Raw genomic sequence first — 11017 nt, 5'->3', positions numbered from 1 at the left:
GCAAGCACTGAAAAAAAAAAACTACCAAAAATTTGTACAATACGAGTTTAGGACTATGGTAAGGCCTAGAAAAAATGTTGCGTTTCCTGTTTCTCTGCAGACCTTAAAAAAACCTGCTGACCCTAGTCTTTTTTTTCTGAATAGCAGCATGTACATACTTTTTTTAAAGTTTATTGACCTTTTCTAGCTCCATGATGTCACACCTGAGCGATGAAACACTGTACAACCAGTTTACCAACATTGATATTGAAAAGTCCCAATATATATTTTGGGACTATTTCAAACGAAAATGTAAACTTTTTTTAGCTCCATGATCTGACACCTGAGAGATGAAACATTGTACAACCAGTTTACTAACATTAACATCGAAAATTTAAGTCTTCTTATGTAAGTTTTACTTCGTTAAAACGTACTGTATTACTCGGATGAACCCGGATCACTAGCCAAATCATTAAATATCTATTCTAAATGATGTTCAGTCGTTTCCTACCCTGAACAATTATAGCTTCTTGGTTACATAATAAAGCCAAACTCACCCACAAGCAAACAAACAAACAAAAAACAAACTTAAGGCTCTCAAAATCACAACCTTTGTCGCCTATTGAACGCCTATTGTCGCCTATTTTAACTATTTACGATCTGGCTGATTGAGCGGTGTTTGCTGCCAAGGTTGTAGCAGGCCTGGCCAATGGGAGGCCTTCTAGATTAACGTAATTAGGCCGCAAACCAATGATAACGCCAGTATGAAATGGCTGGAGCACGACGGCCCGCCGTTACCACCAGAGCCAACACGTGTGACATTCTTTCCCAGAAGCCTCGGCACCTCCTCGTTCCAAAACGTCATCAGGTCCTCCCGGAGTTTGACGTCAGCAGATGACGTCACGTCCAGCTGGAGGTACGACTGAGATGACGTCACGTAGCGTGGCCAGGAAACCATGTTGCGCATGCGTGCTGCTCCTGTAGAGTCGTTTGGATCTCTGCAAGGTTACCCAAAATTATTTATTAGGTTAGCAGAAATTAAACCAAGGCAAGAACTTAATGATCTTGGGGTCGTTTGGCGTAGCAGCAGAGTGCTCGACTCGGAACAAAGAGGTCGAGGTTCGAGTCCTGACATGCCACTGATCTGGTGCCCTTGGGAAAGGCACTTTACACGACTTTCCTCACTTACTAGTACCTCAATTGAAAATGGGTATTGCAGTTTCCTGTATTTGTACTCTGTGTTGGTGGCGGCATTAAATAAGTTTATATTACTTGAGTGTGCCGTCACCATGTTTGGTCATGAAATGTTGGAATGAAAAAAAATGATTGACATTTCTTGCAATCTACAATTATACGTTTTAACAAGTGAGTATCTCTTTGTCTTATTAGCCCTGGTCACTGGTTTACTGTTCTTACTTTATTGCAATATATTTGAAATTGTTATGTTAATAGTTCCACACTTTCTTTCAAATTCTACGTTGTAGCTGTGTAAAGACGACTGTTGTAACCTTACAACATTACGCAATTCAGGGAAGGCATAATTATTCTACGACCAATGTATGTTTCTTTTAATCCCAAACCAGAACCTTCTGGTGTAGACGGGAAGTTCGTTAGTAGTTGATTCCTATTTAGGAGTCGGCCGGACGTAGTTGGCAGTCAAACTTGACTCATATATATCTCAACTTTAACTCCATTTGTACCGAAAGGGCAAAGGAGGGCGTGGCCTAAACCTTTTTAGTTACCAGGCTGCTCCCCAGCTTTTTTTTAAATATTCGAACATCTAATCACAAGACGTGGTGACTTACACTCAAGTTTTTTCAACTCAAGTCTTTTCATATTAATGCCGCCACCAACCTAGGGGGCAATACAATACTCATTCTAACCTTAGCGAAGTGAAGGAATTCGTGCAAAGTGCCTTTCCCATGGTCACAATATCGGTGGCATGTCAGGACTCGAACTCGGGACCTCTTGGTTCCGAGTCGAGCACTCTGTCGCTACGCCATACGACCCCACAACTTCGTTGAAAGTTTCGAATTGTTCAGAGAGACTTCAAAGAAATAGAGCTGGCGGTAAATACTGAAGACGGTACCCAGGTTAAATCCACGTACCCATTGGTGGCGAAGTTGACCCAGTACGCCATCATGTCCAGACTCAGGTCCCGTTCCTCCTGGGTGAAGTTGTACTTCCAGGAGCTACAGTAACTGCAGTAACTACTGTATAACAGTAACTCACCCGTTTGTGGCGAAGTTGACCCAGTACGCCATCATGTCCAGACTCAGGTCCCGTTCCTCCTGGGTAAAGCCGTACTTCCAGGAGCTACAGTAACTGCAGTAACTACTGTATACAGTAACTCACCCGTTTGTGGCGAAGTTGACCCAGTAAGCCATCATGTCCAGACTCAGGTCCCGTTCCTCCTGGGTGAAGTTGTACTTCCAGGAGGTCCCAGTGTCGTCACGCAGGAGCGGGATCCCGAAGGTGTAGAACACGTCGTCCCCGTGGTCCGCCATGATGTAGGACGGACGCCAGGAGAACGCGTTTGAATCCCGCTGGAACTCGTACTGATACACTCGGCCGTGCTCTGTGTAGGGACAAACAAACCCCATGTAGTGTCATGAAAGTTCATCTGTATTGGTACTTACATGTTTAAAGTTAAAACTGTTGGTCAAACACAACAAATTCTCTCACCTAGACCTTTCGACCAGTCACTCTGGTCTTCCTCAGTAGACTGACCCAGTGAAGCTTGTCACGTGCCTTCTTTGAAGTGTGACGTCAACACTGGGTCAAAGGTCAACACTGGGACAAAGGGGTGAAGGAATCAATTTTTACATCAGGGCCCATCACCCTACATTGAACCGCGACGGGGGCCGACATCGACTACCAGATACCTTTGACCCAGTGTTGACGTCACACTTCAAAGAAGCCACGTGACAAGCTTCACTGGGTCAGTCTACTGAGGAAGACCAGAGTGACTGGTCGAAAGCTCATGTTGCATTTTATTAGCCTCAATCTGGCTTGGATTGGATTTGGATTTTTGGATTTATTGAAATTGCAACAGTGGGACATAGGCAGTTGTTGCTGGTGTTGTGTCCCACACATAGAATCAAGTACTGTACTGGACAGACAATACTCATTTTCACTTAAGTTGAGTGAGAAAAGTCATGTAAATAGCTTTTCCCAAGGGCACAAGATTGGTGGCATGTCATGACTCGAACCCGGGACCTTAAGGTTCGGAGTCGAACACGCTGACACTACGCCACATAACCTCAAGGCTTCGGAGGGGTTAAAGGGCAGATATCGTTCAAACGGATTGATAACAGGGCATCAGGAGTACATTGAGTACGGAAAAGCAAACTCTACAGACTAGCCTTCTTCTTGCCCTTTTAAGTATGATTGGGTTCCTAATGCGCAAAAGGGATACATTATGGGTAAAGGTTGAGAGACAAGTATTTCAAATCAAAAAGAAAGATACAAAAGCCAGAAGTTCTGCTGCAGCATCAAAACCCAAATTACACCTTGACCAACACCTAATCCACCTATGAAATACCGTGTCAACATCATATTCATCCAGCAATGTCTTTTTTAAGCTGTGCACACATTTTTCGGTAAGACAGACACAGACAGATAGACTAACGTGAGGACAAACAGACACAAACATACACACATGCCACAATCACTCCCCCCCCTCCCTCTTCATGGAGGTGAAAACTAACATATAGAAATGCATTTGCAGCTTTTACAGAGTGTTTTGTTGCTCATTGGAGGATCTTTTCTAACCTAGGCTAGGCTTTTCTAATAAGCTAGGCCCTGACCTCCGCGGTACTGATGAGCGAGCAGCTCATCAGTCGGATATTATATCATTTAAACATAAACTACTGAAGGCCACCTACAACAGATTACAGTCTTGATCTGCCATGTACTTGGACCACTTCTTGTGGGTGTAGTTCTTGTATTGCTTCTCGACCGCACTAAGTCTTTTTTTATCAACACAATATATTATAACTACTTATTAGATATACAGTATTTGAATTATGCTTAACCTTTTATATTGATGTATTTTTTACTTGTTATTGACGATGTAAATTTTGATGTTGTATATGATATTGTATATGTGTCTTTGTATGGGGGAGGGCAATTTGTAAAGGTGCGTATGCACCTGTTTTGCCCTCCCTTTCACTTTGTGAAAAATTATAATAAATAAATAAAAAAAAACAAATAAACAAAACCTGCTGCGGCCTGAGCCATCAGAACGGTCGGAGCAGCGAACACGGAGTCGGTGCCCTGTTGGAGGAATTGGAACCCTAAGTAGATGTTGTCGTCCCACCTAGCCGGATCCACATACTGGTCTGTCACAGGCTGAACGAGCACATCCACCGTCCCACCCTGGAGGTTAGATGAACAAATAACCAAAAATCAAAATAAAGACAAGAAAGGTGACCTAATCCAATGTTAATGCCTCGAATAGAAAGTTTTATTTCATGGACCGAGGTTGTGTTTTTTTGGACTATTGAAACAGTTCAGTGCTACCTTGAGTGTATTTCCGCGTAACGGATCGTATGTATTCCGTAAAAAATTAGTATGAATTCCCTAAAATTCTGTGCAGGGACCGTTGAAAACCATGGCCATAAGCTACCCCTGGATAAATAAATAAAAATGAAATAAATAATGAAAATTCGTATAGAATCCGTAAAATTCGTATGGATTCCGTAAAATTCGTATAAATCCCGTAACATTTATATGAATTCCGTAACATTCCTATGAATTCTTTTGGCACCCCTGTTTATAGAAGTTTTTTTTTTTTGGAAAATTCATGCCCGGGGGGCTAATTGCATACATACATACAAACATAAAACAACAATGAAACGTAGTATAAAATAACTAAAATCTACATCATAAAAGGTAGTTGTCTAGAGCTACAGCTATGTCTAAAACTATGTCTAAGGGGTTTGACTTCTCTGTTTTAGACCATGGCAGACGTAATGTCCACCTTTATAAGATTAGTGGGTTTTGGGAGGTTAAAAGAAGAATAGTTTTTTCTTGGTCTGTAAGTTTAGTAAAATTGGGGTAAATTGTAGAAGTTTGAATAGTTAGCTCATTTCGAGCGTTGCTATGAAAGGAACAATTTGAGATAAAGTGTATTTCGTCTTCCACAGCCTTTGCATTACCATATTTACAAGTTCTTTCACATACAGGTAGCCTTCTATACAATATAGGTAAATAGCTTTATATAAGGTAAATAGGATCAAGTCCCTTACTTACCACGTACTGGGCGGTGATACGGCGTAAACTGAATGGCAATTGCAATTGGAATTCCTGTCTGGACAACCCATCGTCATCCACAAAGGCAGTCTCGTTATTAACGGTGCCCAGGAGATAGTCAATATTGTTGATATCCTTCTTGAACATCAGGTCCTGTGTAAGATACGTTGTAAATGTATAGTAAGGCAACACCGGCTTAATTTTATGGATGACATCCTCTAAAGACCGGTGCGCGCGGGCGAATAAAAAAATTCCGGCCTAAAATAAAAATGCTACTTAACCACAGGAATACAAAGCTGTTATTGTGAATTCGCGGCAGTACTTAGCGAATAGCGACGTATACGACAAGCCGAATTTATAAATCGGCACTGTACTGAGTTCTTGAGTTATGAAGCATCGGCAGCCTGGGTGCCCGGCTCCGTACTGTCGCTAACTACCATGGACTGCCTAGGCCTAGAGCCAGGCCAGAGCTTCGACGTGATCTTTTTTTTAGAACAAGCGAAAAATCAATGCGCGCGCGGATGTAATCCATAAAATTAAATCGGTGTGGCCTAAATGTCGATCAAAATAAGACACAGAACGTAGAATTCAACACTCACAACCTTATATACTCTTATCGAGGGTATATGTAGTGGCATGACTGGGTTAAGGTTTTTATATTCCTGTATGTGTTGTAAGGGATACTACGTATACTAAACTTCGATCAGTTTCAAATAAAGAAGAACAAACTCAAGAATATGAATAAATGATTGATTGGATAAATGGGGGGTCGTTCTGTAACGATACCTTTAAGCAAGAGGCCTAGTTTTATTTTTCAAACTTTTGTTGGATATACAAACACGGCAAATGTAATATAGTAAACGTCTTGATTGAAGATGGAATTCGTGTACAGTATCGAAAGCTAATAAATTTTGCGTAAATTTGCAAAATTTATGTCTAATACATTAACCGGAACTATGTGCTCCTTCTGGATAGTTGACACGATTTTGGTAACTGACAAGCGACCGAAAAACATTGATCATTGTAAAACCTTGGAGACCACCAAAAGTTCATTGAAAGCCCAACGGTCACGATTTATTTATGACGATTTACCACATTTGTGGAAGGATTGACATAACAGGTGACTATCACCTTTTCAAAGATGTCAAACCTAATTCCAGACTGTAATGTTTGACCCACTCACACCGGGAAGGTCCCCTACTCTTTTCGATAAGTGTGGTGGGTTCTTTAACGTGCGTGGGGTGTGGCTCTCAAAAACACGGGACCTCCATTTAACGTCATATCCGAGGGACGTCCATAACCGAAGCTAGGTACTCATTTTCACCTGAGGTAAGTGAGGAAAGTCGTGTAAAGTAGCTTTCCTAAGGGTACAACGTCGGGGCGCATGTTCGGACTTGTTCGGGTAGGACCCGGAATTGAACCCGGGTCTCCCCGTTTCATAGTCCAGTGATGTACCACTATTTGAAAACTCAACAAATGAATGGAATATAGAACAATAAATACAGGAACACGTACCCATGGACTCTCCGGGAGAAATGTTCCGCCGATGACTGCTGTTATGGCCGCTCCTTGCTTTACAGCTTCACTTGGTTTACTGTGTTCAAACAAACGATGAACATCATTTGATCATGCCGGACGAATCGAACTCCCCGAAGGGCTCAAAGGTACACTTTTTGGTCCACTTTTTAACTAAAAGCCCAAGACCTTCGTTTTAAAGATGGATTGATTCGTATTTCCAGCGGGGCTGGAATCGTAAATAAAACTGCTCACTTTGTTATTTAAAAAGTGATCTCTGTTTTTCTTCTTTGAAATCATATCGCAGGAAATGCCATTTTAGAAGGTTAATTTTCTTCAGAATTTTCCAGGGGAGCTTGCCCCCCAGACCCGTAGAAATCTTGCTTTCGGCGCTCGCAGTGGGAAGAACCCCCTCCCCCATTAAAAATCCTGGCTACGGGCATGGCGTTGATGAAGGTTAGACATCCAGGTAAACAAAACTCATAGGAAATTCAAACTGGATAAATTACAGGAAATAATTTCCGGACGTTTTGGGTGACACCCATCAGTTCATCATTGACGCTGATGAATAGTGGTGGGTGTCACTCAAAATGGTCGGAAATTATTATCCATAATTTATCCAGTTGTAGAGTTTGAATTTCCTGAGAGCACCAATTGTTGAAATAAACAACTAGAATTGAATCGAATTCACAACTAAAACATGGACTGAACATACCCTCGAAGACAGTTCATCATTGCATCGTAGTCGGCCGTGGTGCAGTTTAACCCTCTAGCCAGGGTCTCTGTTCGTGTGAGGTCACCCTTCTCAGTCACGGGAACTCCCGCCACGCCGCTCTGAGAGATAACCCGGTGGAACAGGCCCCTTGCCAGGGGAGACATGACCAGCAGGGACACGCCCCAGCTCCCACCAGAGTGGCCGAAGATGGTGACTCGGTCAGGATCTCCTCCAAAGTTTCTGATGTTCGCCTGGATCCACTCAAGGGCTTTCATCTGTTAAAAGATGTGGGGGTAGATAGTTATAACCTTTATTTTCTATATGTCATTGAATAAATGACTGTATGTTGTATATATCAATCAAATTTATTTAAATCTTGACATTTTTCCTGGTGATTTTATTATGGCATTTCTTTCAGACTGAAACTGAAATTTTTTCACTGTACTGTCCTTGGTGCTGAACATACCATCCCCTAACATGGAACATCCTTTACAGTGTTTTTTCTGCTGCTGTGTATCATTGATATGAAATAAAAATCTGATGACAATGCTAAAGAAGATTAGTAGCATGACGTATCACTATTTCCATTCATCCCATAATCCTTTGCTGACCTTTGACCTTCCTTCCCACAATGCATCTTCATGGTAGCCATATTGAATCTAACCGATTCCCAACCATCAAAATGACCCCGCAAAACATGCGTCGGAATTTACGATATGGGTACCACCTAAAATGACTCCCTATGCTGTAGGCTCACTCTAAAAATGCAAGTTTATTCTGAAATCTCTTTGGTGTTTTTAAGGCGGCACAACACAGTATTAGCCCTATGGGGATTTCTATAGTTAAGGACCCCAAAGTGACTCACTTCGACTCATTGAAAATCATAGTAGGGTGCACAAGCAAGGTTCAGAATTTTGATATGTTTATTTTCAGGGTATAGTGTACAAAATATGTGAAAATGAGCTTACATTTGCCGGCTAGTTCTCTTCTCATGCCCTCTTTTATTAGTGCCACTGCGGAGGTCATGGAACTGCAGCCGACGCACAGTACTAGGCGGGACAAGCATCCAAGCGCAAATCTACGCTGACTGAACACGCACCATAATTCAACTTTTACAGTCTCAAAACCGACGTATTCCTCTAACATTTACCACAGATCCCATCTCGATGCCATGCAAAGAACAATCCCTGCACCTTTCTCTAGTATTGTGCAGCGGTACTTTGTGCCCGAACTACTTTTGACTACGGGGTTCGCCCATAAATACTGTGTTGTGCGGCCTTAAGCAAGAAAAAAAGATCGTACCGTGTCCAGAGGACCGAAGTTGCCCGGTGCGTCGTCGTCCCGAGTCGGCAGGAATCCCAGGTTACCCAGCCGGAAGTTGATGGTTACCATGACGACGTTATGGAGTGACGTGGGGATCTCGGCAGGATACTCGTCGCCAGAGCCACGGACCATACCCCCGCCGTGTAGCCACACCATCACCTGGATTAGATAGAGCTGTATGTTTCTGATAGACTGTCCGATATGACTGTCTGATATGAAGGATATTGATTGACGATCTTCATTGATCCGTTAATTTTGTCACCCAAACATGTATCTGCTTTTCCTTTCATTAATCAATCCATGGCCATCCACCTATCATTTCATCCACCCGTTCATCCACCCATCGACTCACTCACCCGTTCATCCAACCATCCATCGACTCACCCACCCACTCAGGCGTCTATCCCCCAATCCACCCATCGACTCACCCACCCACCCATCCATCGATCCATCCATCCCCCCATTCATCGACTCACCCACCCGTCTATCCATTAATCGACTCAACCACATACCCATTCATCCATCGACTCACCTCTCCATCCATCCATCCATCCATCCATCCAACCATCCATCCAACCATCAACTAACCCATCCAACCATCAATCCAACTTCAAATTTATCCACATATCCATTTATCTATCCAAGAAATTTTAAACTGCAAAAACATGTTATCGACTTCTTATATTTCATTTAAGTGTTCGATGGTACTTACAGGTAGGTTGGCGTTGGCGGAAACGCTTGGGGTGTACACGTTCAGGAACAGACAGTCCTCGCTGCTGGAGTTACTGCGAGCAACGAATTCCTGGAATATGGGGTACGGTTCCGGCCCCTCTCCGGGATTCTGGGGGCAAACCGGCCCAAATTCGGTGGCGTCACGTTCGGCCGTCCAGCTGACAGGGTCCTCGGGAGGGCGCCACCTAGCAAAGATAGTTGGAATAACAGAATCTGCAAGTCGTGTTACCCATTCATCCATGCATCTAACCATCAATCAAAATCATCTTATCTTTTAACCGACATATCATCTTAATAAAAGTTCATTCAATAATTTCTATCTGTCTTTTCGCTATCTATATTTACCTCTTAGTTAGCAGAAGAAATTATATTGTTTTTCTCAGTTTCTTCTTCCTCTTTTTATTTAGTTCAAATAAGGTTAATGGCCTGGACCAGACGGCTGTTACCATGATAACTGGTGCTGTAGCAGACACCATGTGGCGTTACGTTGGATTACATTATGCTTCATGTGGCCAGACAGGCTGTTCAACATATACATAAATGTGAGTAAGAATAAGCAGAACAGTACTTTCGTAGACTAGACCATCAGAGTATTAAATTGTATTTTCTTGGCAAATATTGCCCTTTTTTCTTAAGACCACTACCTTAGGTCTCCCACAGGTGGTGCGGCATAAGGAATCCCTTTAAAGGTGAAGACTCGGTCAACGACGGCATTTCCGACAACACCGGAGGTCATGAACTCTGACCCTCTGACGTCACCATAGGTTGTGGAAACAACAGCGGCATCTAATGCAAACAAAGTATTGTAAAATGTTAATAACACAAGCAAATGAGCAATTATAGATCATAATTTGCACGTTTATTTTCTTTGCAATAAACTTCTTTCTACTACCATTTTATTCTGTGGACTGATCAAAGGTCAATTTTCTGTATTGCCTTTGGTCAAACGCCCTTTGGTTGCCTAGGCAACGGCCATGATTCAAACCCGGTATTCACCCAACAGGCTACATACAGAAACAGTTCAAAGATGGGGGAACAAATATAATTTTTTTATTAAATCATAAAAGGTACGATCGGTTTATCACGAGCCCCAGTTGTATAACTGCTCGTAAAAATAATTCAAATTTGAAAAGAGATGAAATTTGTCTTAAATATGTGTCAAAACAAATGCTAAAGATCAACGTCCGTTCAAAATATACAAACCTAACACTTCCGATCCTCCTTTAAGCCCCGCAATTACCGCTAAGAAAGCCCAAAGCGCTCGGAGACCCCGGCAACTAGTATTATAGCAACCGGCCATCTTGTCAAGAACGTGTTGTTCAGCAAACAAACGTACGCGATCTTTGTCCGTCACCTGAATAACCCAAGGCACGTTCCACCAAGCCTAGCCTAAAACAGGACTGCTAAGGACCAAGGCTTACCAGAACTGCTGATTACCAAGGCTAAGCAGGACAGCTAAGAAACAATACCTGGACTGCTAAGGACCAAGGCTAAACA

General features: G+C 42.5%; 1 protein-coding gene across 1 annotated transcript; it reads right to left on the bottom strand.

The window, feature by feature from the left end:
* Positions 1-646: 646 nt before the first annotated feature.
* On the bottom strand, positions 647-10299 carry LOC109462039 (carboxylesterase 5A-like). The gene is made up of 9 exons (XM_019758535.1): positions 10165-10299; positions 9501-9705; positions 8768-8947; positions 7466-7740; positions 6751-6829; positions 5236-5388; positions 4203-4359; positions 2335-2557; positions 647-977 (listed from the first exon to the last, which is right to left on the bottom strand). The coding sequence occupies exons 1-9, from the start codon at positions 10254-10256 to the stop codon at positions 701-703; spliced, it is 1641 nt and encodes a 546-aa protein (XP_019614094.1). The 5' UTR covers positions 10257-10299; the 3' UTR covers positions 647-700.
* Between the last annotated feature and the right edge of the window lie 718 nt (positions 10300-11017).

This window comes from Branchiostoma belcheri, unplaced genomic scaffold (assembly GCF_001625305.1).
Source record: "Branchiostoma belcheri isolate BF01 breed outbred unplaced genomic scaffold, Haploidv18h27 scaffold98, whole genome shotgun sequence".
Lineage (NCBI taxonomy): Eukaryota > Metazoa > Chordata > Leptocardii > Amphioxiformes > Branchiostomatidae > Branchiostoma > Branchiostoma belcheri.
Note: the sequence above shows the minus strand (reverse complement) of the source record. Positions and strands in the feature narration are given on the sequence as shown.